Here is a 27370-nt window from a genome sequence, read left to right as displayed (position 1 = left end):
TTGAACAAGGTGGGGGAGGGTAGATCTAAATAACAAAAGGAGGTGGGGTTAGGAATGGAAAAGGTGAACAAAGGTCTAGAGAATATGGTTGGACTGATGGGAGTTGGAATTGAACGCGGGGAATGGGTAACGTCAAATTGGAAATTTCAATGTTGATACCATTGAGCAACAGGCTACCCAAGTGGAATATGAGGTGCTGTTCTTCTAGTTTGCATCTGGCCTCACCGTGGCAGTGGACAAGGCTGAGGACAGATGGGAAGGGGAGTTGAAATGACATGCAACTGGAAGCTCAAGTTGTGGACAGAGCGCAGCCGTTCTGCAAAGTGGTCGCCTAGTCTACACTGGGTCTCACCAATGTAGAGGAGGTCACATCACCAGCAATAAATGCAACAGACCAGGTTGGAGGAGGTGCATGTGAATCCCTGCCTCATCCAGAAGGGCTGATTAGGCCCCTGGATGGTGGTGAGGGAGGAGGTGTAGGGATGTTGCACCTCCTAAGGTTGCAGGTGGAAGTCCAGGGGATGGGGAGGGGTGGGTGTGAAGCGATGAGCAGATCGGCGAGTTACAGAGAGAGTAGCCCCTGAGGAAAGCAGAATGGGGGAGAGAGGAGAAGATGTTGCTGGTGGTGGAATCCCATTGGAATTATCGGAAATGACAAAGAATGATATGCTGGATGGGGAGGCTAGTGGGGTGAAAGGTGAGGACCAAGGGAACTCTATATCTGTTTAGTTTGAGGAGAACGGAGGGGCGGAATGAGAGCAGGTGTGTGGGACATGGAGGAAATGCCACAATAATGACTATCTCTAAGAGTACAGCTGTTCACTGCTACCTCCAGGTTACATACTGGATCAATCATTCACCAGAATTATACCAATTTACAATCAGGTGGTTTGATCCCACAACTTACATATCTGGAATAGAATCATGTGCCACAGAGCTAATTTGTCTTCCAGGATTGCATTTAGATACACAGTGGCAAGAGCAGCTCTCTTCTCACTGTCAAAGAATGCAAACTGGATTAAGTCACACTAATTCATTCACAAGGATTAAGGTATGGTCTGAAGCTTCTTCACTTGTTTACCTTTCTCTTGCCCACCATTACTTTTGCCCCATATTGTTTTTGGCAGGGTTGACAAATATTTTACTTCCAACTTTTGGAAAAGATGTCATACTTTGGTTTGCTCCTGTTGTGCAGGTACTTAAGTGAAGCCAGATGCATGATAGGCTGGGAAATTTTCACAAGTAAGTGCTCCGAGTTGATATCAGGAAACCTGGATAGGTCCACTCAACCCAACATCACAGAGAATTCACTGTAAGATTGAGTGTGAAGAAAATGTAAGACACTTAAGTAGGCCATTGTGATTGGAACAGTCATTATTAACGTGATGGAGAGTGATAGTTATATGCTCTATTTCCTTAGGTTTCTGGAAATAGATATCAGTTATTTAGAGTTGTCTTTGTGTCACAAGTAGTCCTCATTTAGTTCAGCAGTATTCTTTGTCTGTCTGTGTCATCAAAGTATCCTAAGATATGGATCTTTAACTGTTTAGCTGTTGATTGGGAAAAGGTAATCATGTATTTGAGTGTTGAGAAATACATTAATTGCTGTTCTAGACAAGGAAATAATTTATAAAGCTCAACTGGAAACTATGGACTGAATGTACACCTTTTGTAGGTACCTTAGGCATAATATATTCCAACAGTTCTGATCAACATGAGTAGGAAGAATATTTGCTCTTGTTTCCCTGGCCACATCAGTTCTCACATTACTATCTACAATTTTATAATATCAGAGGCCTTGTTGATTAAGCAAAACACTTACTACTTCTATATAGGAAGTGTTATCCACCTGACTATAGGAAGGATGTAGAGGCTTTAGAGAAGGTGCAGAGGAAGTTTACTAGGATGCTGCCTGGATTAGAGGGCATGTGCTATCAGGAGAGGCTGGACAAACTCGGTCTCTTCTCCCTGGAGCGGCAGAGGCCGAGGGGTGATCTGTTGGAAGTGTATAAAATTATGAGGGGCATAGATAGGGTGGACAGGCAATATCTTTTTCCTATTATTGAGAGATCCAATACCAGAGGGCATGCATTTAAGGTGAGAGGGGGTAGGATCAGAACAGATGTGAGGAGTACTTTTTATACTGAGTGTTGGATGCCTGGAATGCATTGCCTGATAGGAAGGTGGAGGCAAATTCATTGGGGGCTTTTAAGAGGGGCTTAGATGGGCACATGAATGAGAGGAAAATAGAGGGATATGGGCACTCTGTAGGTAGGAGGGAATAGATATGTCGGCACAACATTGTGGGCTGGAGGGCCTGTTCTGTGCTGTACCGTTCTGTGTTCTATGTTCTATCTTCAGTACTCCTTCTCTACTTGCTGTCTTGCAGTCCTTATTTTCTGATATTCTCTCACTTTGTGTTATCCTTTTCTCCTATCAGCATTCTTCTCTTCAGATCCTCATTGTTTCCCCACTGTCTTCCTCAAAATGGAACACAATCTGCTCTTGTGGTTGTTCCAATTTCAACTTGGGAAATCCAGCTGAAGACCCCATCCTTAAACTCAAATCAGAGATGCTCCCAACACCCAGGGATGAAACTTCGGCCTCTACAAAGATGGTACTTTTTCTTTCATGAATTAATATTTGACAAGATTTGAATGGTTATTTCACAGCTGCCAATCTTCCTTTTTATTTCAAAATAACTTAATGAAAAGCAACACATAAAATAAATTATTCTCTGTGTCCATGATGGTCTCCAGTCCTTGTGGTCCGAACTATCAAGCATACTGTGGACACAGTGTGCTCCTTCACCAGGGATATACAAGCATGAACATAATTTCAGAGGAGGGGCAGACAATTGGTTTGGAAGAATCGTCCCCTCCCCTCAAGGGTTTGCTGCCTAAACCTGTCATTGGCCACCTTGGCCAGGTCCAGGAGCAGACTGACGAAGATGTCTCTTGACCAGGCCACACCCAACCCCACACTAGGTGCCCAAAGATCAGCAGTGTTGGGTTGAAGTGCAGCCAAAAAATTGCGGAGAAGCCCTATGCCTTCCCTGGGACATAGCAATCGGCCAACTGATGGACTTCAATGTACACGTAGGTCGGCGATACATTCAATGAAATAGTAGCAGAGGAATATATTGTTCAACTCTCAGTAACTATGCCAGTGCTAATTCCTCAGTTGATGCTTTCCATTGCCATCTCATTTCTATGCCTTTTCTCAATATCTAATAATAATTTTCCCTTTCAATCGTTTGGTCAATTCTACCTTGGGTGAAGCCGTGATAAGTAATTTCACAAATTCTCCCAGTTTGGTGTCTCATCCAGGAGAATGTACATCAGGAACTCAGGTGTTTGGCCACAGAGATGTCACATCCATTAAAATTCTTGGTGGGCACCCCATCGTCAGTAAGTAGGGTTCTGCAACCAAAGTATTAACTGGTAAAATAACTTCATCTTCTCTACCTCGGTACATGTCTACATTAGATGGCCCTGTGGTACTCTTTCCAATACCCAAAGCCTTGTGCTACCACCACAAATAGGGCCCAAATTACAACACTCTGGACTCCAGTGTCACAATAATAGACAATGGGAGTGATTTCAAGTCTATAATCTCATCAGATCCAAAATGGATGTGTGAAGTGATGATCATTCTTTCCCTGGTTTCATAATTTTCTCAAGTTCCTGCAGTCAGTACCACATAGCCGCTCGTTTTTTTCTGTAACTTTGAAACTAGTCCCTAAAGCCAGAACATCAAACTGCTTGTTATCTAAATTTGTTAGCATGTTTGTCTAAATTCCTTTCCATGCTATTTCAGTGTTCCACATTCGTGAGATATCCACACCCATTAAACACCCGACAAAGCGACTTCAGGCATGTCCATGACAAATATTTGGGTACTGTTACCTCTCTGAGTCATTTCAAGCCCTGCCTTTATTCATGCGTGCTTCTCTTTTATCATAACCATATATATCTTTACATGGATGCTATAGAAATTGAGGGATTTAAGAAAAGGATGTTTACGTGAGCTTATAGCAAAGGGTCAAACATGATCTTATTTCGTGGGGGAGCAAGGTCAATGGGCTACTCTGTTCCTATTTTTAAGTTCACATGTTAGTATACTGTATTGCCCATTTCTTTTAGTTTTGATGATTCCACATCGATATTTTCGGTTAATTTTTTATGCTGCTATTTCAGATTGGAGGGTGAGGAACATTGCATTTTATTGTAATGTTTCATCAAAGGAAAATAGCAGCCTCCAGTTAACAAATGGTTAAACTGGGCTGCACATTTCCAGCCTTTGTTTTTTCACATTTTACTCATGGTGCCAAGTGTGCCTTGCAGGTGACAACATGACTGCGTGATGATTTTTATGTGAAGCTTCTTGTGAAGAATTTTGTGACATTTTCATTCATGCTTGTGTTCAAGGTTAGAAATGTAATAACTTATTGCAAGTTCACTATTTGCAAAGTGAGTGCCTATCTATTTTTTTCAGTTTTGCTCCAATTTAGCCTCACATCATTTCCTGACCATTCTTTGATAGGTCAGTAAAGTTATGCTGTGTGTCTGTCTTCATCAGTATGTTGCCTCCAGCAAATTATTCAACATGAATTATCTTTGCTTTTGTTAACAACACCTGCTCCTTAATGCAGGTCAGATTAACCTCCAAATTACCTATCGTCTTTCATTTAATAGAACGACCTTGTGTGGGCAAAGTTTATCAAATCAGACGCTTTCTGGAAGTGTCAGACTTACCTTCATTGTCCTAATGCAGGGTTTAGACCTGAAACATTGAAAATTCCTTCCCCCCACAGTTGCTGCTTGACCAGCTGAGTTCCTCTAGCAGAATTTTTTCTGCTTAGCTTCATTATTGGTGTTTTTAGTTTATTTCAGATGCAAGAAGTAATTCTAACTTCCATCAATACTGTAAAATGGGCACTATCAGATCAGCTGTCTATTACTCATCTTTTGCCATTTCAATTTCCAATTGACTTGTCTCTTGCACCACGTTCTTACTCAAAGCCCTCAGCCTTTCTCAAAAGCTTTGTCCTTTGATGTCCAAAAATTCAACCTTGCTGGAAATGTGCTAGAATAGCGAAGTGCTTGGGTTCTGCATCACATAAGCTTGATGCTGAATGCTGTTGCTTTCAGAGGGTACACCTTATTGTATTAATTAACTCATCACCAATTGTGCTGGATTGTGCATTAGCATGCATTCACAAGGAGTGAAAGCAGCTCATAAACCTTATCACCTGGGAATAGTAGAAATACACTTGGTGACTGCTGCTGCTTGTTAGACTCCATCCACACTGCTAAAACCCAACTGCTCCAGATATAGGTGTTAGCTCCTTCATCATAATACTCAAGAGCCTCAACATCTGCTTTAATGACTGACCTAAAATATTGAATGTGATGTCTTTAAGATTTACTTGGAATTCAGAATGCTGGTAACTGTGATTCGTCCTCACCAATAAAACACCTCACCAATAAAGAATAAAGCACCAGTTCTCATAAAATCTCCTGACAAGGTTTGATTTTTACCCTGTCATGTGCCTGTGTGAGACTGGCTGACAATTTGAAAACAAATATGCAGCAGGCATAGATTTTATCTATTTATTAGATTGTATAAAATGTATTAGCTGAGATAGTGATCGAGGAGAGGGAATAAATTTTTGCATGGCAATATTAATTAATTTTTTCTAAAAATGGTTTGACTTCTAAAACCAGTTAATTATCTCACCTCTGTTTCCTTCATAGTTGGTAAAGGTAGTTAATAGTAACTTAATGGATCTTGGAGACAGAGATACCATATAGGAAGAGAAGCAGACCATTTCTTTTCTCATTCTAATTCCAGTTCTAAATTTTGAGCATAAACAAAGCTCCATTATAGTTAGTCGAGAGGAAGAGATGGTGGGTACCAGCAGGTGAATTCAAGCCAGTTCTCACTTTTTTAGGAGGTGCCTGTGAGCAGGGAAGGAAAATCAGAGTGGAAAGTGAAGAGAAGGGGAGAGGACCAGAGGATATGGGAAAGGCAAGAGATAGAAAGTGAAAGAAGGTGAAGAGTTAGAAAGAACCAGCAGTAGAAACAATAGTTAATACAATGAGAAATAAGAGTGGAGAAGTGAGGCAGCACAAACAATTGGGAATTGTACCTGGAAGACAGCTATTGAAACCCACCTCCCATCTGAAACGAAAGAGAAAAAAAGACATAGAGCTGGAGAGGAAAGAAAGAGAACTAATCAGAGTTGGAGGAATGCAGAAATGAAATAAAAACTCAGAAGCAAAAGAAGAGAAACCATGAAGGGATAAACATGAAGAAGAGGTAGGAAAGAAAGGGAACTGAGCCTCAACATCACAGTAATGTTGACTGGTATTTTGTTGTTTTTCAAAGTCGAGTTTATTGTCAGATGCACAAGTACATGTATACACAGGTGCAATGAAAAACTTACTTGCAGCAGCATCACAGGCACATAGCATCAGATGAGTAGCATTCACAAGAAAAACATAAATTAAGCATAAATTATACACATTTTTTACAAGAAAGAGCACAATTAGAACAAAAAAAAAACAAAGTCTATATTAGTGCAAAGTGATCAAAGTGGTCTTGGTGTTTGCTATACTGAGGTAGTGATTAGGGTCGTGCAGGTTGGTTTAAGAACAGAATGGTTGAAGGGAAGTAGCTTGTTCTTGAACCTGGTGGTGTGGGACTTCAGGCTTCTGTACCTCCAGCCCAATGGTAGCTGTGAGAAGATGGCATGGCCCAGGTGGTGGGGGATCTTGATGATAGATGTTGCCTTCTTGAGGCAGTGCCTCATGTAGATCTCACTCTATTTGCAACATCCAAGTCTATAGGCAGAAATGATCAGTTCTCAAACAGTTGCTTTGAACTACATGACTGTGATTCCTTCATTTCTTTGGCTTACCTGCTCAGTTTCCACTTCCATCACCATACAACTGGCTGGATGCATAGGTCCACAGGAAGACTCCGTGCCGACAATCAAGCACCACTAATCTTACATTAATCCCATTTTTATTCTCCCCACATTCTCGTCACCCCTCCCCTCCAGCACTCCTGTGCCAACAGATTCCACCACTCACCTATACATTAGGGACAATTTACGGTGGCCAGTTAACTTAGCAACCTGCATGTCTTTGGGATATGGGAAGAAACTGGAGCACCCAAGGAAACTCATGCAGTCACAGGGACAGCAATGCAAACCTCACACAAACAGTGTCTGAGATCAAGATTGAACCAGGGTCTCCGGTGCTGTAAGGCAGTTGTTCTACCAGCTGCCCCAACGTCTCTGGTGTAATAATGCTCACAAGGAAAATCTTGCAGAAAATGCATTCATTATCATGCCAATCCAAGCATATTTTATATTTTTTTCAGGCTCCCTTGAGACACATTAATGTTGGTTGGCACATAACTTTATTATGGCATGTTATGAATGCCAGGTAGGAAGTAGTTATAGCCTGCATGGCTTTACAATTATGCTTCACTTCCTCAGTGGTGTCCTGTTGAACTTAGGAATTTACTAATTCAAGACACATTTTAACCAATTGCCAATATTATGCACAATAAGATACTGTAGAACTCTTTACTACATAGGATGTCCTATAATGCTTCAAATTTGTAAACTTTACAACAAATCTCTGGTATTAGGTTCATATTGTGCTACAAACTTAAAGGAGTAATACATTATAGAAGTAGTACCAGCTCCTTTACATTTTACTGTTCGGATTTAATGTCATTTTGAACCTTCCACTTTTTTAAAATAGAAACCTTCCTGTTACTTTTTTCAGAAGGATTACGGGCACACTTTAACTTTTATTCACACAAAGGCTCTGGCTTTTGCTCTCACTGTCATTAAAATTGAAAGGCATGGGATCAGTCCAATAGTTTCACTCAGTTTCACTAGGGACTGGTAGTGTGACTACTGCTAGGGACTGGAGCATAGGTCAAACTCAAATATAGAATAACATTAGGTGAGGTTTTGTCAGGTTTTACACCACCAGCAGCATTTTGCCCACAGCTGGTGTGTATTTTAGTAATTGAATTTAACATTCTTCTGCCTGTGATTTAATGATTTCAGTGGATGGACAAACCGGAGGCCCACGTTCATTCAGAATGCTCTAGCTTAAAATTAGCAGTTAGCCTCACATCGTGCAATTTGTGGGTGTAAAGCTTAGTGAATGCAGAACAACACCCACTATTTTTTACAGGGTCCTTGGTGGCAGAAAACATTCTAGGTGGTTCAGTGGAACATAACCAGATTGACACCAAGCCAACTATGGAGAAATTGGGTCAGGTCATAAAACACTTGGCCAGAGAGGTTTTAAATAAGGCTTAAACGGGAAGAAGGAGATGGAGAGAACAAGAGGTTTGAGAGTGAATTCCATAGATTTTGCCCCAGGTGGCTGAAGGTAGGCCAATCATTGCAAAGCAAAGAATGTAGAGGATGTATGTGAGGTCAGAGTTCTCAGATGGTTGTATGGCAGGAAGAGATTGAAAAGGGAAAGGCTATGAGGGGATTTGGATCTGAGTTTGTTCTTGCTAAATAAATCAAAAGCATCTTTGATTTAACAAGATCAAAATAGGTGGATAGAAATAAGTTGATTGTCTTGTTGAAATGCGGTGGCTGTGCTGGTTGGAGAGCTGGTGGAGTACACATTCAACACCAAATGATGGTGCCATTGCAATTCAAGTGCTTTGGCTGCACTCCAGATAGCTATAAAAGGTGGAGCATAGCTATAGGAGCATGATGATTGGCTCCTGATCTTCATAGAGCAATACAGCATGGATACAGGCCCTTCAGCCCATTCATTTCATGCCAACCAGGTGCCCACCTATCTAGTCACAGTTTCCTGTGTTTGGCCCATATCCCTCTAAGTCCCGCTCCTCCCTGTACCTATCCAAGTGCTTCTTAAATGATACTATTGTACCTGCCTCAACCACTTTTTCTGGCAGCTCGTTCCATATACCCACCAACCTCTGTGTGAAAAAGTTGCCCCTCAGGTCCCTTTTAAACTTTTCCCCTCTCACCCTAAGCCTATGGCTCCTAGTTTTGGACTCCCCTACCCTGGGGAAAAGACTGTTACCATCCACCTTATCTATGCCTCTCATAATTTTAAACATTTCTATAATGTTGCCTCTCATTCTCCTACATTCTAAGGAATAAAGACCTAGCTTGGCCAACCTCTCCCTATAACTCAGGCCCTCTAGTCCTGGCAACATCCTCATAAATCTTTTCTGCATCTTTTCCAGTTTAACCACATCTTTCCTATAACAGGGTGACCAAAACCGTACACAGTACAAGTGCGGTCTTATCAATGACTTATACAACTGCAAAATAATGTCCCAACTCCTATACTCAGTGCCCTGACTGAAGAAGACCAGTGTGCTAAACGCCTTTTTCTCCACCCTATCTACCCGTGTTGCCACTTTCAATGAACTATGCACTTGTACTCCTCGGTCCCTCTGTTCCATTACACTCCCTAGTGCCCCACCATTCATAGTACAAGTCCTATGCTGGGTTGACTTTCAAAAATGCATCATTATGCATTACCACCACTTATCGAAATCCATTTGCGACTCCTCAGCCCACTTTCCTAACTGATCAAGATCCCCCTGTAATCATAAAATCTTCTAGAACTCGTTCTGAATACAGAGCTGTTATTTCCTTTGGCTCTACAACTTAGAATTGGTCATTGTAGATTAAAGCTTTCATTTCTGCACACATAGCCATGCTGAAGCAGTCAATTTATCCAGCACTGAGATCTGCAACAAAACATGTTCATGTTTAAAAACTATCAGCTCCTTTATTTTTCTCAGGCCAACAGGTTTATATATAGAATGTCAAACACAAGCTTCAATTACACAGCAATGCCCCATCTGGCTGCTCAGATAATGTCATAACCTATGAGATAGCCTCAAAATCACTCTAGGACATTGCTAACTTTTTGAAATATAGACTAAAGTTCTGAGTCTGGGATTGGGTATCAGCTTGGCTCAATTTCCAATTTTCTAGCCACTAATTCTAAAGATTTTGGCTTTAATTCTAACCCCTAAGTGACACCTCATACCTTACAACTGAAGGAACTTAATGTTACATTGCTCTTCCTGATATATTTGGCAAATTCATTAAAATCCATGATGTCACACCCAGAAGTGTTGAAGTGCTGTGGGAAGTGGAATGCTGTCACAGTCTTTTGCTGATGGATATTTTTATGTTCTTAGGCTTACTACAGAGGAAACTCCAGCCCTGTATGTCCATGATGTCTGTGACCAACTTTCAACCTAATATTCACAAATTCTACAGGGATAATCTGAACAAAGTCACCAGCTGATTTTTTTTTAACAATGAAACACAGGGTGATTTTTAAATGAATGCACTATTTACGACATTGATTTCATCAACTTTGCTGATTTTACTCTCTGTTTAAATTCTATTAAATCCTATAAGCAACATGTCTAGTGAATTAAATGAATACCTCCACAGAACCAGGACATAAAATAGCTGCATGCTAGGTTTCATGAGTACACATTAAAAGTAATATACCTCATTAAACCTGGATCATCTACACTATGTACTTCCTTCTTGGATGCTGGGCTGAATTATCCCTCCCCTAACCCAGCATCTCCTCATTTGTTGTCCAGAATCAACAAGCACAATACAGGCTGGGGATTGGATTTGGGATCTCATACAAAGTTGCAGTGCAGTCAGTCACTGAACCGATTTATGTGCCAGGTATGGATGTGTAGATCTAGTTCCACATTCAGCGTTAATATGTGAATTTTCTACCAAAAAAAGACTCTGGAGAAGATTTGCTGTAATTTTTTTTTATATATCAATTCCTGGTGTAACCTAAAAGTAAGTGCATGAGGCAAAATTATTTTCATAGTGAACTCTGACAGTGGAGCAGATTAATGTAACAGAATAAGGACTGTATCAGAAGATTCTGGGGCTTCACACTAGCTGCAGGCCAAAATTCCACTGGCTTCTTTTTTTGTCTCTTCCTGCAATTCTTTCTCTTTTGTCTCTTCCTGTATTCTTTCCAGGGGAGGAAAGAGGCATTGCTGAATTGAGGTACTGTTAATTGGAAACATTTACTTTTAGTTTATGGGGGACACGAAAGAGATAAGGTTCAGTGTGAACAAGGGCCATTTAACCTGATGTGTTCTCCTTCAGACTAGAGGCAGATTTTTAATTCATGTACAGATGTTTAAAACATGCAGCTGGATTTGATAGGTTCACTAAAAGTGCCTTACATAAAAAATGCAGCAAAATGACTTCACATTGCAAAACCATCAGCTTAGCCTTTATCTATTGTGAATTATACTGCAAAGGAGTGGCCTGTATTTGCTGTTAAGAAATAATTGAGCAATAATAATAACAAGCTCTATTTCACAATGGAATGGAATGAGTTTGGGCTAAATTGTGCTGACTGATGGCTGTTCATGCCTTAGGCCATTTCAGGATTCAGTACACTTGCAGTCAAACGTGAAAGTCTGCAATATGCTGAAGGTCAGATTTGGCTGCACCTGACTATCTGCTCTGGCACTGGACCCACCCCTGAGCCCGATAGTGGAAGTGTGACCCACTGAAGACAGGTTCTGAATGTAGGCCCAGCCACGGTACCAATAGCAACCCTATCCATTTGAATGGGATCACCGATCCTGTGAGAAAAGTAAGTAAGTGTGGGTAAATTCTTCACTTAATTTACTTTATTCCATCTATTTTTAAAAAATTACTTGTTAGTGTTTCAATCTACTTTTAATTAAATGTATTTTATTTTCTTTAATAATATTCAATTCCGTCCGCTGTCTGTAAAGAGTTTGTACGTTCTCCCCATGTCTGCATGGGTTTGCTCTGGTTTCCTCCCACATTCCAAAGACGTACGGGTTAGGAAGTTGTGGGCGTGCTATGTTGGCGCGGGGAGTGTGGTGACACTTGCAGGCTGCCCCAGAACACTCTACGCAAAATGATGCATTTCACTGTGTGTTTCGATGTCCATGTGACTAACAAAGATATCTTAAAATATTACATAATGATTTAATGAATAGTGTTGAAATACTATTTGCTAGCTGTTAGGCACCTGTAGTGTGAAGGATCCGCTAGTCTAGGCCTCTGCATCCAGAATCATTCTACGGACTGGTGGGGATGCTGTTGGCAAGTCAGAGCAGCAGACCAGGGACCAGGGTATTTTTTCTCTATTTGCTCAACAATGCAAATACAAGTAGAACAGTGGCTGCATTACAAATAATCCTCAAGGTTCTGAGTACAATGAGTACAAGGAATGGCACTGATGAAAACAAGGTTTGAGTCATAGAGAGAAACAGCTTTGAAACAGGCCCTTTGGCCCACCAAGTCCATGCTGACCTTCAAGTACCCATTTTTATAAGAATCCTGCAGTAATCCCAATTTATTCTTCCCACATTTCCATCAACTCCACCCAAATTCCAGCCCTTGTCTGCACACTGGGGCAATTTATATCAGCCAATGAACCTACCAACCCTCATGTTCTGGGGATACGGGAGGAAACCAGAGCATCTGGAGGGATCCCACATGGTTACCAACTCCACACAGGCAGCACCAGAGATCAGGAGTTAATCCACGTCGTTGGAGCTGTGAGGCAGTGGTACTGTTAGCTGCACCACTGCGCTGCCCTATTATAATATATAATTCAGTAAAGCAGAGACAATATGCCTGCAGAGACTAGCAGAATGTGAAAGAGCTCCTGGCATCAGATTATACAGAACCAGTTCTGTATAAATTCACTTCTGAATTTCTTCATAATCTTGTAATACAAGGCAATCCATCAAACTCAAATAAAAATCAAAAAGACTGCAGATGCTGGAATTGTGAAATGAAAACAAAAGATGTTGGAATCACTCAGCAAGTCAGGCAGTGTCTATGGAAAGAGGAGATGAGATAATAGAGACACAGGAGACCACAGGTGCTGGAATTTGGAGTAAACACCAAACTGCTGGAGGAACTCAGCGGGCCCTGGTGCAGGTCTCAACCTGAAATGTCGATCATCCCTTTACCCCCACAGATGCCGCTTGATACGTTGAGTTCCTCCGGCAGTTTTTTTTTGCAGACAGAGTTAACATTTCAGTTGGGAGACCCTTGATCAAAACCAAGAAAGAGAAAATAATCAGCCTCTTCAGTTTATTGAAATTCTTCCAAATTCACAAGGGCTACAAGGGTATCAACTGCTGGATGTACTCACCGCTTGACATATACTTTTCCACTGACTTCAGTGTATAATCAAACTGATTATGATAGCTGATGTTGGCAAACAAGGATGAATATCTCCTCCATAATTTCCCAGCACAGAAGGAGGGCATTTGTTCGTTAGTCCTAATCTAGCTCTCTGCAAGAGCTGTTCATTTGGTCTCATTTGCTTTTCCCTCACACATTTTGTTTTGACGTACTTGCAAGCACAAAGCAAGATGCCATTTGGGTCCATACTGGCTCCAGGCAGATCCATCACATCAGTCCAATTCCCTCTCGTTTTATTCTCCTGTGGCCCTGCAGCTTATTCTCTCTCACATACCCACTTACTAACACTGAGTGATAATTTAAAATCATTCCTTAGCCCAACAGCATGTCCTTGGGATGTAGGAGAAACCAATTCACCCAGAGGAACCCCATAGGGTCATAAGAAAAACATGAGACAGAGAGCACCCAAAGGCAAGGTCAAACCCAGGTTCCTGGAGCTACGTGGCAGCAGCTTTTACTGCTGTGACACCATGTTCAACCATCTATCAATTCGAGATCAATATCTTCATCTGGTTCAACATTTCTGAAAGAAAAGATTATCTGGTCCATGTTGCATGGCTCTGCACAAGCTGGCTGCTGTGTTTTCTCTCTTATGATGGTGACTAAAGTACTTTATTGTCTCGTTTTGGGATATTCTGAAAGGGATGTGATAGGCACTATAGAAAAGAGAATCTTTCTTTCATTGCTTTTAAAGAGTATTGCAGCAATGGATATAGTAAATCAGGACCAACAACTGTCTTCAAATACTGAGGGAGTGAGAGAGCCACAGTCAAATGAACCTGGAAGAACCAATGATAATTCAGTTGCCAATTTGGAGCCATTTCTTCTGTCATTTTTATATCGGAATTTAACTGTTTATTCTAATTCATGGTTTAAGTAGCAATGTTTCCAACAATTTAAGTAGCACTGAGGTTGAGTTAGTCAGAATGCAGGGTCACCTCTGCAAAATAAACGTTAGCTGAACCCTAAACTATGGTGCTGCCATTGACAGGGAGGTCCCACAGCATCATAAGTTTAATGGGCAGCTCCCTTTTAAATGTGGATGTGGAAATGTATAATAGAACAAACGCTAACGTAGAAGTGTGTGGCAAGACAAAGTAAGGCTTTGCACATAAGTTCATACATTTCATGATATGACAAATTATGCATCCAGCTTCCCACATAGTCTTTCAAGGTACTTCCATGACATAACAACTTGTTTTGTAAAAAAAGCTGTTACATTCTCTTTTGATGATAAAAATAAATTTCTGTCATCTAATTATTGATCAGAAAGATGGAAAAATTCTTTCTTCCTCCTTATCCCATCAGAGCAACACAATGCAAAATTACTGCAGCAGAGAACAACTTGAGATGTGATAAGGAAGATCATTAAACAGCAAACACTCTAATTGAAAGACAGATGGATTTCACATCATTGTGTGTTAGACCCCAACTGCAAAAATTAGTGGCACATCTGCCAAGGCATTCAGAGCAAAGGAACTTCAATGGTATTAAAATGCTCAGAGAATAACTATCATATGTTTCTCGCAGACAACCTCAAGCATACACACATCCTGAAAATCCTTTACATGCTCCATTCTTTGGCTGTGTCAGCCAAACTGATAAGTCATCTATTGTAATATTATATTCCACAAAAGCTTTCCAAAGTCTTTGAACTGAAATGGAAAGTGAGGAAGATTGAACATTTCATCTGTGTATGACGCTACATCTTGCTCCACAAGGAATGCAGATGTTTTACCCAGCACCCAGTGTGTGATGAGACACATCTGTTGTGTTGTGCAACTGTCTAAATCTTTTATATTTGATTTAATATCCAACTGTTCAATTTGTGCCATGTTAGCTAACCTCATCCAGGGCACCAATTGAAGTCCTTCGCTGGCTTCAAGGACCCTGGACCTGTCTCAGGATGAATCACCCGTAAGTACCTTTCCAGATTCCTTTCCAAATGACTAATCTCACAAGTAGCATGTATGCCAGGAGATTTTCCTGGAAATTATATGGGTGTTGGTAGGGAACAAGTCAGACTTAATGACAAAACCCATCGTAATCAAATACCCTATCATACTCAATATTGAAGAAGGTGCACAATAACATTACAACATGGGTGTTTGATGAACTAGAAGGGTGCTAACTTCTCAGATATTAAATCCTAACAATCTTCCTGCAAATATTTGGTTACTCATCCCAATACTGGTTTTTGCATTTATTTTGGTGTGAAGGGTTCTCAATAAATACAAGTTACTGTTGCTGTGCAACCTTGCATTGTTTGACAAATCATGTTTATTCCACAAGCCTCAGGCCTCATTCTGACTGCAAGTAGAAATTTGCCAAAGTTTGGAGGGAAAATGCTATTGGAAAGAAGCCTTTGGAAGCTCCAGGAAAAAATGAAAGATGAAGGGGGACAAAAATTGTTTCACCCTTTCGAAAGGCTCCACTTAGTTTTAAAACAATTGGAAGTTTCTCTAAAGGCTGTGGGGTTGTGGGTGCGAGATAGTGGGTGTTGAGGCCATTAGTGCATACCCCAACGTAAAGTAAGTGTACAGTGATGAAACATTGCCTGTCAGAAATGCGGGACAACTCCGTCTGGTCTGATTCCGCCTCAAAGGCTGAAGATGCAGGTACCTGGGAGGTGAGTGGGAAGAGCGTTAATACTTCAGGTCCAAACCTACATGTTAAGCAAGGCTTGGCATTGGTTGAGGCAGGAGGCACCATGCTGCCATTATGGAGACAGTTCACCACAGGTGCATTGGATATTGAACACACTCTGTGTTGATTCAGACTAGATGGAGCATGTTTCTCACCGTTACTACTGGGTAGACTTGACAGGTTTTGCAAAACCTTTGGGTGCTATGCAATAGCAGCAGCCACTCAGCCCATCTCTCAGGCTTGCTTACCTTCCTGGATTGTCTTCTCTCATCTTACTTCGTCAGAGTCCGGTTTCCATGCCAGTGCACTGCTTGTACTACTGAGGTCTGGTAGACACTTCCATACTAATTAAACTTGAAAATTACAAATTATACTTGTCATCTTTTTGTCACAAACTATTATGGGAGCAGCAGGGGTAGTGATGCATTGGGGAAAGCCAACAAAGATAAAGAATTATTAATGAGAAATTGTTTCATAAAAAGCACTAATGGAAATTAAGAGAGACAAGTACAAGTCTGCCACTATCTATCACTCTATTTGTCATATCTGCATCATAATTATACAGCCACATTCTTTTGAAATGCAGCACCACCAAGTGCAGGGATTATGACTAAGATAGACTTTGTTAAATGTCACAGGTTTCCATTCACCTTCCATAAACCCATCAGGTCCAGTGGAAGTCCACTGCTTTGTCACAAAGGCAACCTATGGAGTTATATGTGTAATGTTGTCACATTGATGGTCACTGTTATTCTGGCTGCCACTGAATTCAATGCTGCAGTCACCATGCATGTAATTGCTCACATTTCAGAATGATATATTTAGTCTAATACCCTGCACTAACTGAAAATATTCTAATTACTTGGCAAAATTTCCCACATCAACCTTTTCTATTTTTATTGCACTCGGGATATGGGCCCAGCTGCTGCTGGCAGAACAATAGTTATAGCCTGTTACTGGTTTTCCTAAGATGGTGATGATGACCCTTAAAGAGAGTATTTGAATAAGTGAGTATAACCTTAGAGGGTATTTGTCAGAGTGGACTCATGTTTGGGCACATATGGTAGACACAGAGGCTCCTCATCTCTGAAAGATTTTAATGTGATGCTTCGATCAGTCCAGCAGTTTTAATTGTCATTTTTATGGTGTTAGGAACTACTAACCAGGTGCTTTAAATCTTCTTTGTATGTTAAATACAAGTAACTTTTCCAAATCTATTACATTCTTTCTGATGCTGTAGTCAATATCTGCCACCCCCACATCATTCCATTCCATTGCCAACTTTCTTTACTCAAACCTCATTGATTTAAGACCATAACTATAATTATTCCAAAAGTAGTACAGAATCTTGAATCAAGATGGAATAAGGAAAATACTTAATTTACTGGCAAAGAAAATAAAAATGAAAAAAATGGGTCGTTTGGTTGGATATCAATGGGCTGATTAGCCTTTTTTTCCCATTCAAGATCTTTGTATGTATGGCCATTATCACAATATTTAGATCTTAAACAGAGAGAGTTGGGAGTCAAAGAAATATAGTCGAATTCAATGAGATGACTTTTCTCCAACCTATGCTTCATGTGAGCACAGCTTTTCTCCAGAGAGCACAGAATCATGGAATTTACACTGCACTCTGGAAGCGCTAAATCAAAATAATGGCCTAAATGTAAACGCATGCATAAAAATGTTAAGAAAGGCTTCAGAACCTAGTTTCATCTGAACCATTGCCAAATGTAGTTCCATTGCCTGTTGTGAAGTAGTACAGTTGTGAGATGCTCAAATGTCTGAAAATTAAATAGTTATTTTCCACATCTTTATAAACTATTGTAGAGATGCAAGCAAGCATGCCACAACAAGATTATGTGGATTGATTGGAGTAGAATGAACAAGAAAGGCTTCCATTCTTTTCTGGATAAGACATCTCATCAAAATTATTTGACTTGTTAAAACATGAAATGGCATAAACCTTAGGACAAATCTGTAGTGAAATGGGAAGCTGGCCACCCCATATGTTAATTGTAACTCTAAATATGACAGGAGTCTTGTCGACATCTGTATCTCATTAATCTACTTTAGCGATTGGCATTTTACTAAAAATACCTAACTCTAGCTCCATTTTCAAGAAAGGTAGTCTTTAGAAATCTTGTTTGATAGATTTCACCCAAAAGTACAAACTTTTTACAAGTAAGGTCAAACTAATTTATCTCATTAAAACCTTATATAAACAATCTAATTTTCACCTTGACTTGAAAATTTTCCATTCTCCATTGAGTTGTTGATGTTGTTCCTTTGCGAATTAACTTTAAATTAGTTGGCAAGATCTGTTGAATTCTAATCCCAGCCCATTCAAGTGCAGCCCAGCCTTTATTGATTTGTGGGTCTGGAAAAATGCCTAGTTTTGGAATTTCCTGACATCTGGTCAAACATCTGGTCATACAAAGGGAGCAAACCTAACAGCTAATATCAGCTGCCACCAGAACCGAACAATTAGTGTTGTGATGAGGAGAAGGAAAATGAAAACACTACAAAATGAAATTAAAATACAAAACTCTGGAAATATATAGCAGATCAGTCAGGGTGACTGTAGACAGTGAGCATACAATGCTTAGTGCCTTCTGGAACTGGTGTGCACTTTAGAGTGTCTAGTTGGCACAAAGAGTGATACAATTATTTGTTTTAAATTAGATTTTATGTTTAAGTTATTGCATTATTTGTTCCTCCTCTCAGGGGAGTCCTGACAAATTTAGTTTCCTAGTGATCATACTAGGGCCAAGCCAAAATCATTCTTATATTTTTTTCAAAAGTGGTATCTGAAAATGATAAGAAATATGATTGTTTTCTATGTTAGCATGCTGACTGTTTCCCTGATTCATCAGCATAAGATACCAGCACTCACTTGCTGTTAAAAAAAATCTGAATGACATCTTTTAACTTAATTTATACAAAATAATGTTGAAGAATCGATTGACTTTGGTGACCAAATACTTCTGTCATTACAACAAGTCCTGTACAATCCAATGATAATTATTATAAAATGTTATGAAGTTGAAACTCCTTTCCTCATAAGGTTTAACAAATGTGTTTCCCTGGATACACTATTTTACACATCCACTCCTCAGTACAAATTGACAATCTGCTCAATAGAACCAGACAGAATATACAACAACTGAAGGAATAGTTTTAAAGAGAGGAACTTGTACTACGACACTTTTCGTATTCCCTTTGTTGAGTTAGATGGGAACTAAAATACACAATAATTCAGGCTTCACTATGACTTTCAGAACATCACAGACATTGAAAATGGAAGGCATAACAACAAAATAAGTAGTCACCACCACCCTGAAAGTATAGAGCCTTCAACCCCCCTACAAAATGAGTGTTTTTTAACCAATTACTTATCTGTCCAGAGCCTCAGAGGCAACCTGAAGTTGTCGGCACAAGCTAAAGGTTTCAAGAGAAGAAAATGAAGTGTGCAAGATGAATTCTCAAGTGGAAAAAGAGCTACCTCTGCATATATATCCTGATACAATTTTTCCCAAATACTTTACACTCTTTCAATTGCAGAAGTAATTATACAAAATGATGCTTTGCCATAGTGAGAACAAAGAATGAACCTAGTGGTACAGGCTTTCAGTGAAAGTTAAAATAAGGAAATGAGAGTATTTGTTGTACAATTTCATGACATAACTTCAAAAGTATACAGAATATATTTCTGTGTTATGGTTTTTCCAGAGGATCTTGGAATTAAAAGACACTTGCAAAAACTGACCCGACTTTAATACATTTCCCTGTTATTAATCTACTTTTCCTGATGTCTTACACAATTTACATCAAAGTCACATTTTCCTTGGACCCATGTACTCTCAGATACTAATGCATTCAAATTAAACTGGAATTCATCTAAACTCTACAGGAAGGAACATGAGTTTCTTGACACTATTCACTTGGGGAACACTTAGAACGTTTTATTTCTGTATGGTAGATATAAATAGTGCAGTCACTTGGAGTAGACATTTGATCAATACTAGGCTGTTAGTAATAATTTTTTTGAAATTACAGGAGGTACTGACATGTGATTTTTTTTGTACAGCAATGGGGCTAAAGGTGCATTATTTTCCATAAACATCACAACCAAGTCTTAGTTTCTTAAACAGAAGAACATTGAATATAAACAAGAGGTGCCATTAATTCACTTGCTTTTTTTAAAGCAGACAGACATTCATGTCTAGGCCTCAAGCTTCATAATGTTTCATGATCAATGGCAAGCTTCTTTTGGGCTCACATTCCAAGTGATATTTTATTACATTTTACAAACCAGGAAAACAACTGCAAGCAGGCAATACATACAAAATAGAGAACTTACAACTTCTGTACTAAAATAAAGAATTTCAGTTTCTCAGACACTGAAAAAATAAATTACAATTTGAATAAAAGCTATTTACATACCTTTTTTTTAATTGTTTTGCAGTTAAGCAACTTGGCTGTCTTTTCAGATGGGTTACCAGAGATTAAATCTTTCCACACAGCAGGTAACATCCTTTAACTAATTCACTTATCAAGAGGGTTATAAATCATTAACGTTTTTATGGAAAAAAGAGGAAGTAAGTTAAGAGAATTTTCTGTCAAAAGAGTGTTTTGTCTTCTGTACATTATTGAATGCGTACATTTGGAGACAATGCACAGATCCTTCAAAACATGGGTATTATGCACCAGTGGCAGCAAGGAGCCAGTTTAAACATGCTCCATTCTAACATTTGAATACTTCCAATAAAAACACTATACAAAATGGCCATTAAGATTCACTTATAAACATGCACTCACTGCTTTAATAATCCTGTGTTAGTTCTACAATAGTTATTAGGCCAACAATGCAACACAAATGGGCTTAATCAAAATGGATTAGGGTTCCAAACATTTTATCTTAAATGTAGTGTGTAGGTGTGTAATAAGATTGTTTGCTGATGTTGACTGTGTCTCCACAATAGTGACTTCTACAAGACTGAAATTAATATTCAATTGAGATCTTAAATGATTGACGTTGCAACATATTGCCTGCAGTTTTGAGGTAAAGTTTATAATCATTTTGTTCCAAGTGTATGAACCATATGTTTCTTCCATGTTGTACATTTGTTGAATGTTTATGGCTGCATGGTTTATTAACAGTATTATAATCTACAAAAAGAGTGTGTTGGTAAAATACTATCTTTCGGTTATCAGATTCATTTATAATCTTGGCCAAGCCTTCTGGTGAAAATTCAATGTCTTTAATGCATACTATGAATCCATATGGAAAAAACTGGTGATTGAACTTGAAATACTTATTAATAAAAAGGTAAATGGTACACCATGACAAATAAATTCAAATTTCAAAAGCTCTCTAATGAGAAACGAAATGTAGAGGATTATATTGTTAAACACAACAGTATCCCAAAGTGAGTTTGAAGATAACTCAATCTTACAAAGTTTAGATTCCATTCTTAAGGTCCTCAGCTTCCCTTGTTGTTCACCATGTCATCTGAAACTTATGTAGTTTCACATTTGTTATAGTTTCACATACTGTTGTTTAAATTTAACTGACAAAAGGAACTATGTTCATAGTGAGCAAATACTTCAGAAAATGTTCAAATTACATGGATATTTAATGGCCCTTCTCCTGATCTCATTCTTGCCACACTAGATTTCAATGGTGATAGACCTCACTTAAAGTATGCTTTGGAAAATTGGTTCCAGTTACTTTGGTATAAAATCTGAAAAATCTTGATCATCTATTCAAAAATGAAAGTTGCTTTTGGATGGCTGGTTGGTTTACCATTGAAGGTAATAGAAATAGAATAGTGCCTCAAGGTATTAAGTAATTTATCAAATTATCCATTGCTTAAAGCTAAGGAAATACTGCTCTCTAGTGGCCCACTTGTTTTTGATTATTAGCAACACCAAAATAAAAAAAATCGAAATGGCATGTGAATTGGTTGGCTCTGAACTGTCTCCACAACCAGTCCTTTCTGTGGAATAGTGAATGTTTTATTTTCAGACTGTTATTCCTTGTTCTTCCAAAAAGATTGTGGTTAATATGATTCCTCATCAGCAAACAAAGCTTTGAAGTGATTTAAGGGGCTTGGTCTGTTGAAGGCTTTGTTTCTGCTCAGTGGCTCTTCAGAATTAATGACATGAAAGCAGAAGCCAGTCAGTGTGGGGATTAGAAGGTGAACCTACATTACTTAAACATCAATGCATAACTTACTACACCTTGATGCTAAATTGTACTGCTTCACCATCTTGTCAGTCTGTGATGCCTATACCTGCCTCTAAGAAATGTTATTTTTACTAAGTCTACAGTAAAGCACCTTAATATATCAAGAAGATGATTTTATTGAACCATATCATAGTGCCGTAAATGATCAATACTGTTGGGTTCTACCATGAGTAGAGATTTTATTACGAACTTCCCATTTAACAGATGTTTTTACTCATTCTTCTGTTTAAAGAATTATTTAATTCAATGCTTAAGGAGAGTGAAATTTACAACAACCGTCTTATGGATTCAAAGAAGAAACAGGAAGCTCCTAGTTTAACAGGAAATGGAATGGCAGAGGGCAGCAGAGTAGTACAGCAGGCAGAACAATTACCTCACTGCTCTGATGGCCCAGGTTCGATTCTGAACTCCAGTGTTATCAGTAAGGAATTTGCATGTTGTTCGGTGATTCCTCTGAGTGCTCTGGTTTCCTCCCACATTCCAAGGATGTATGGGTTTGTAGACTAATTAACTGCTGTAAATTACCCCTAGTTGTGTAGGTGGGTGCTAGAATTGGGGAGGGAGTTGATGGGAATGTGGGGACAGTAAAACATGATTAGTGTAGAATTAGTATAAATGGGTGCTTGATGGACTCAGTGGGCCAAAGGGTCTGTTTCTGTGCTGCTATGGACTTATTAGAAAAACATAAGAGGGACTTAAATGATCATGTAATCTTACATGTGGAGCAATACAGCAAAATAAAGTTAATGGGCTGAGTAACTTTGTTTCTGCCATCTTATTTTCAGGGACATGGGACAGGTGGGATTAATGTTCCTTTAAAATGATTACATTTCACCAGGGATACTATCAGATGGAAGAAATTAAGAATTACTCACACGTTGGCATTACTGTAAATGTCAATGGCTGCTACACTGTAAAGTGGCAAATAACACATTTTGGTAATCATAAAATCTGCACAAGCAGATGATGGTCCTCCTTTAGAAAAATCTACTGGGAGCAAAAGATAGAAGTATTCCTTTGATGTAGTTTGTAATGTTTTGGGTTCAATCTAGGTTGGGTTCTCTAATTAGAACATTCTAGCTTGAAGTATCACAGAATCATTTATTACCTTTCTAGTTATAAATATAATATTTTAATTATTTTTTCAGGAATGATTAAGTCTTTTCAAATGTTGAACATTGTGGTTAGAAATTGGAAGACTGCAATTAGCAATATCTATTCCCCTTTATAAGGGTAGATGTTCCAGAAGCCACCCATAACCCCTTTACCAGTTCAAGATATCTCAATCCACATTACATCCAATGGTGATTCCAGAATGTGGTCTTTGTAGAGAAATGCAGCATCCAGTTTACCAAAGGCAAGGTTCCACAGACAGGGTGAAGGACCAGTAATATATTTTCCACTGATATTGCTTATTGTTAAGAAAATTGGCAGAACTCCTCTATTCTTCTGTTAAATATTTTCTATCTTCCTAATATAGGCTTTAATACCTCATGTGAAAGGCAACACCCTTCTTTGTACACCAAATGTCAGCCCAGTTTATGTGTTAAGTGTCTGGAAAGGGTTTCTTGCAGGGAGATGAGAACCCAATGGCTGAGTGAAGACTGAGGATTTTGTTTGGGTTTCGTAGACTCAGAACTAATCCCTACCAGCATGTGCATCTTAGTGGTAATTAGGGGGAAAACAGGAAGGAAACAAGAATGATAACCTTTCATTCCTGATTTAGAAGATTTAATATATAAAATGCTTGACTACAAATATGATTTCAAACTTGTCATCTCTATGATTTGATTTGTTTTTAGTTTTGGTACCATCCCTCAGTTGCTGTCCATTCTATGGTACCTCACCCACCTTCCCCATCATGACTGAGAGCAGCTAATTCAATAAAGAGCAAATGTGGAAGCTATCTAGCGGGAATAATCAAACACCATCCTGAGAAATCCATCAAAGAAGCTCTGTACACATCACGGTTCATGTTGTTTTAAATTTTTAAAATTTTTTAAAATTTTATTTTTTTAAAAAAAATATTTACAGCGTGGTAACATGCCCTTCCGGCCCAACGAGTCCGCGCCGTCCTTTTTAAACCCAAATTAACCTACCCGTACGTCTTTGCAATGTGGGAGGAAACCGGAGCACCAGGATGAAACCCACGCAGACACAGGGAGAACGTACAAACTCCTTACAGACAGCGACGGGAATCGAACCCCGATCGCTGGCGCTGTAATAGCGTCGCGCTAACCGGTACGCTACCGTGCATATGATTATAACTATGTTTCTTTGGATTAGAGATTTGTATTAAATCCAGAGACTGAGTACTTTGGTGAATTGTGATACAGCATACATAGACTTCTCCATGTTGCTTTGAGAATAAGCTTCCACGTGAGCTAAAGAAGAAACCTGTTCAGCTACACTAACATGACTTATGGATGTGCTCTTTGTGTTACACCCAACAGAGCTGGGAAAGTGAGAGATACTCCTTTATGGGAAGACAAGACTCATTTTTTTTCATTGCTGGGTTTTCACCGAATTTGTGGCTGAGTTTGACCCAGTTCTCCTTTGGTCAAAGTCAAGTGCTTTCATTATCTAACTCTATTCAAACACCATTTCATGAAGGGGGAAGGGATTACATATGCCTCACCTTATATTATAATTACTTTTCTACTTGCGAAATTTGAACATAATAACATTTCCCACAAATAACTTCCAGCTGTAGTGGAATTTTCTATACCAATGATAATGTTACACGGGTTGACTGGCAGAATTTCAAGTTTGGAACCCATTTGTTATTCCAACGATAACACTGAAAAGATTCAGCCTTTTGTCTCTGCGGGTTGGCATTGTGGCATACGGGGATTATCTTCCATTTCTTCCACAATCCTCACACATAGAGAGCAGCTTGTTGCAAAATACAAAACATAAAGCATTCAAATACATAGCACCACACAGCAGTTTCCACTCAACAGGCTGATTTTCCTGGAGAGTGGAATCACAGGGCTGAGCTAACCTGCAACTCGGTGTCAAGTGAAAGAGACGGGAGATTGACAAGGAGTCCAGTTCTCTCCGAATGAGGGCCTGGATTCACGGGATTTAGAGTGGAAGAGAATTTGTTGCAAGGAGGGTCCAATTGGCTTAAAACAACAATGGTACATTGATGAAGGAAAACGTTGGAATCGGGGGGGGGGGGGGGGTGCGGGGTAATTGGTTGGGGGGGATAGAGAGAGAGGGAGGGGAAACAAAATCACTGCAGTCTTTTTTGCCAGTATTACAACGGTGGTGCACTACTCCGACAGAACAACTCTCCGGGACTGGGTGAAGCATATGGAACAGCTTGATGCGCACAGATGGCCACGCCAGCGTTCTCTCTGATCTCAGCTTCCTGCTCCCAGTCTCGTTGCAAACGCCACTCAAGATGCCCGCGTTTTTACATGGCGTACCTGCACTTTCATGACTGAACGGCGGCCGTCCAGTGGCTGGGAGTTACCTCTAATCACCGACCTTTCCAGATCATCGATACGGACTTCAATAAAACAAAAAAAAAACAATGGGAGGGAGGGAGTGATAGAGGCAGGTCAAGGCTCGGGCCAGATACCAAAAGCAAGGCACAACTTAGAAATCTTGATTTGGCCAGTTGGAGAAGCTTTCTGCGTCGGATGTGTTGACGTTTTGTTTAATAAATAAAAATTGTGAAACTATACTATATAAACATTCATATGCTGCATGCAGAGTCATATAATTTAAAGTAATAATTTATATATTTACACAGTAAGAGGAAAGGGTGGGTGGGGGGAGGAGGATTCACGATTTGCCAGTTTTCTGGACAATGCACAGAGACAGGAGGTGTCTATTCTGATCCACCTCCACCCCACGTACTTATTGTTCTCTTTGCTCAGTGCCCTGACGTAGGTCTGACTGGTCTTGCACTGGGAATTCCAGTGCTTCTCGTCGATGCCCCTGCAGCCGTTCTTGCCCGGTTTGGCTTCTTTGCAGCGCGTCTCGTAAAAATATTGTTTGATGGCAGTGTTGCCGGTTTTAATCTCCCCCAGCACGGTCACCTGCCTGCCCCGAATGTCGAATCGCCGCCGTTTTGTCCGTCACCCAGCGGCTCTCGCTATCACACACCGAGTACTCGCCGCGGTGGCCCCTGTGGTCGGCGTACCGTTTTCTCCTGGCTGTTCTGTTGGCCAGCTCCGCGGCGCCGGTGAAATCCTCTGATTAAATAGAGTGGAGGGGGCTGTAAGGGCGGGCGGTCGCTGAGCAGCACTCGGGGCGAGTGGTAGCGTTTCTTCTGTCTTAGCAGCTCAGCGCTGACCGAGCCCAGCGGCTGGAAGTCAGATATTGTATTTCCCAAAGGGTCTGCATTCCTCTGAGCGTCACTCTTTGCCCGGGTGTCCTGGTCCTTGTCCTTCAGCCCCTCGCTCTGTTTGGAGAGTCTGCCTTTCAGGATGTCCGCCTGGAGGATCTTGATGATGAGGGAGCTCACGGAGTCCTCGGAAGAAACTTTCCTTGTCCATGGCAGTAGCCTGGATGCCACCGAGACAGGTGAGAAGCATGCCGTAAAACAGGACAGACATTACTTTGTTCACCTGTAAAATCTGAAAGGGAAGGACACACCAGTCAGTCCACGTCCGCGGAGGAGCTACGCGTGCACATCACAAGTGTCACACTGGGCTTCGCACTTGTCCCCCACTTCGGGCACACTTGTCCTTACAGCTGGGTGCCTTGTCTCCTCCCGAGCCCCGCTGTATTAACGTTAGCCCCACACAACAACCCCCTTAGTGCTACACTTCTTTTAGTAAATTAAACATTTTGTTTAAATGCAGAAGCTGAAAATCTAATTTTTTTTAAAAAAAACAGAAAATACTGGAAAGAAACGCAGCAAGTCAGGCAGCATCTGTGGAAAGAGAAACAGATTTGACGTATCCTCGTTAACTGATTCCCAATCCATGGATCTGCCGATTGCTTCCTTCATTTTCTGTTTTTAACCACATTTTTTCTCCTTCTGTTTGTGATGTTCGTCGTGATATGATCCCCATTAGACACCTCACATTTCATCAACATTAGCACCAGGCAGAATATAAAAGTCGCCCCATAAATTGCTCTAATATGGGCCGTGCACAGAATGAACACGATGCCACTGCACATTTGGATTATTTACCAAAATAGCTGAGTTACCACCAACATCA

At 40.0% G+C, this 27370-nt stretch overlaps 1 protein-coding gene across 1 annotated transcript; it reads right to left on the bottom strand.

The window, feature by feature from the left end:
- Window positions 1–19938: 19938 nt before the first annotated feature.
- On the bottom strand, window positions 19939–26773 carry LOC127580595 (neurotrophin-3-like). Its single transcript, XM_052034186.1, is given in 4 exon segments — window positions 19939–26257; window positions 26259–26396; window positions 26398–26679; window positions 26681–26773. Coding segments are annotated over 4 exon segments (813 nt in total). The 5' UTR covers window positions 26759–26773; the 3' UTR covers window positions 19939–25942.
- Window positions 26774–27370: the final 597 nt, after the last annotated feature.

The sequence above is a fragment of the Pristis pectinata genome, chromosome 19, assembly GCF_009764475.1.
Source record: "Pristis pectinata isolate sPriPec2 chromosome 19, sPriPec2.1.pri, whole genome shotgun sequence".
Lineage (NCBI taxonomy): Eukaryota > Metazoa > Chordata > Chondrichthyes > Rhinopristiformes > Pristidae > Pristis > Pristis pectinata.
The sequence above is the reverse complement of the archived record's forward strand: the minus strand, read 5'-3'. Positions and strand labels throughout refer to the sequence as shown.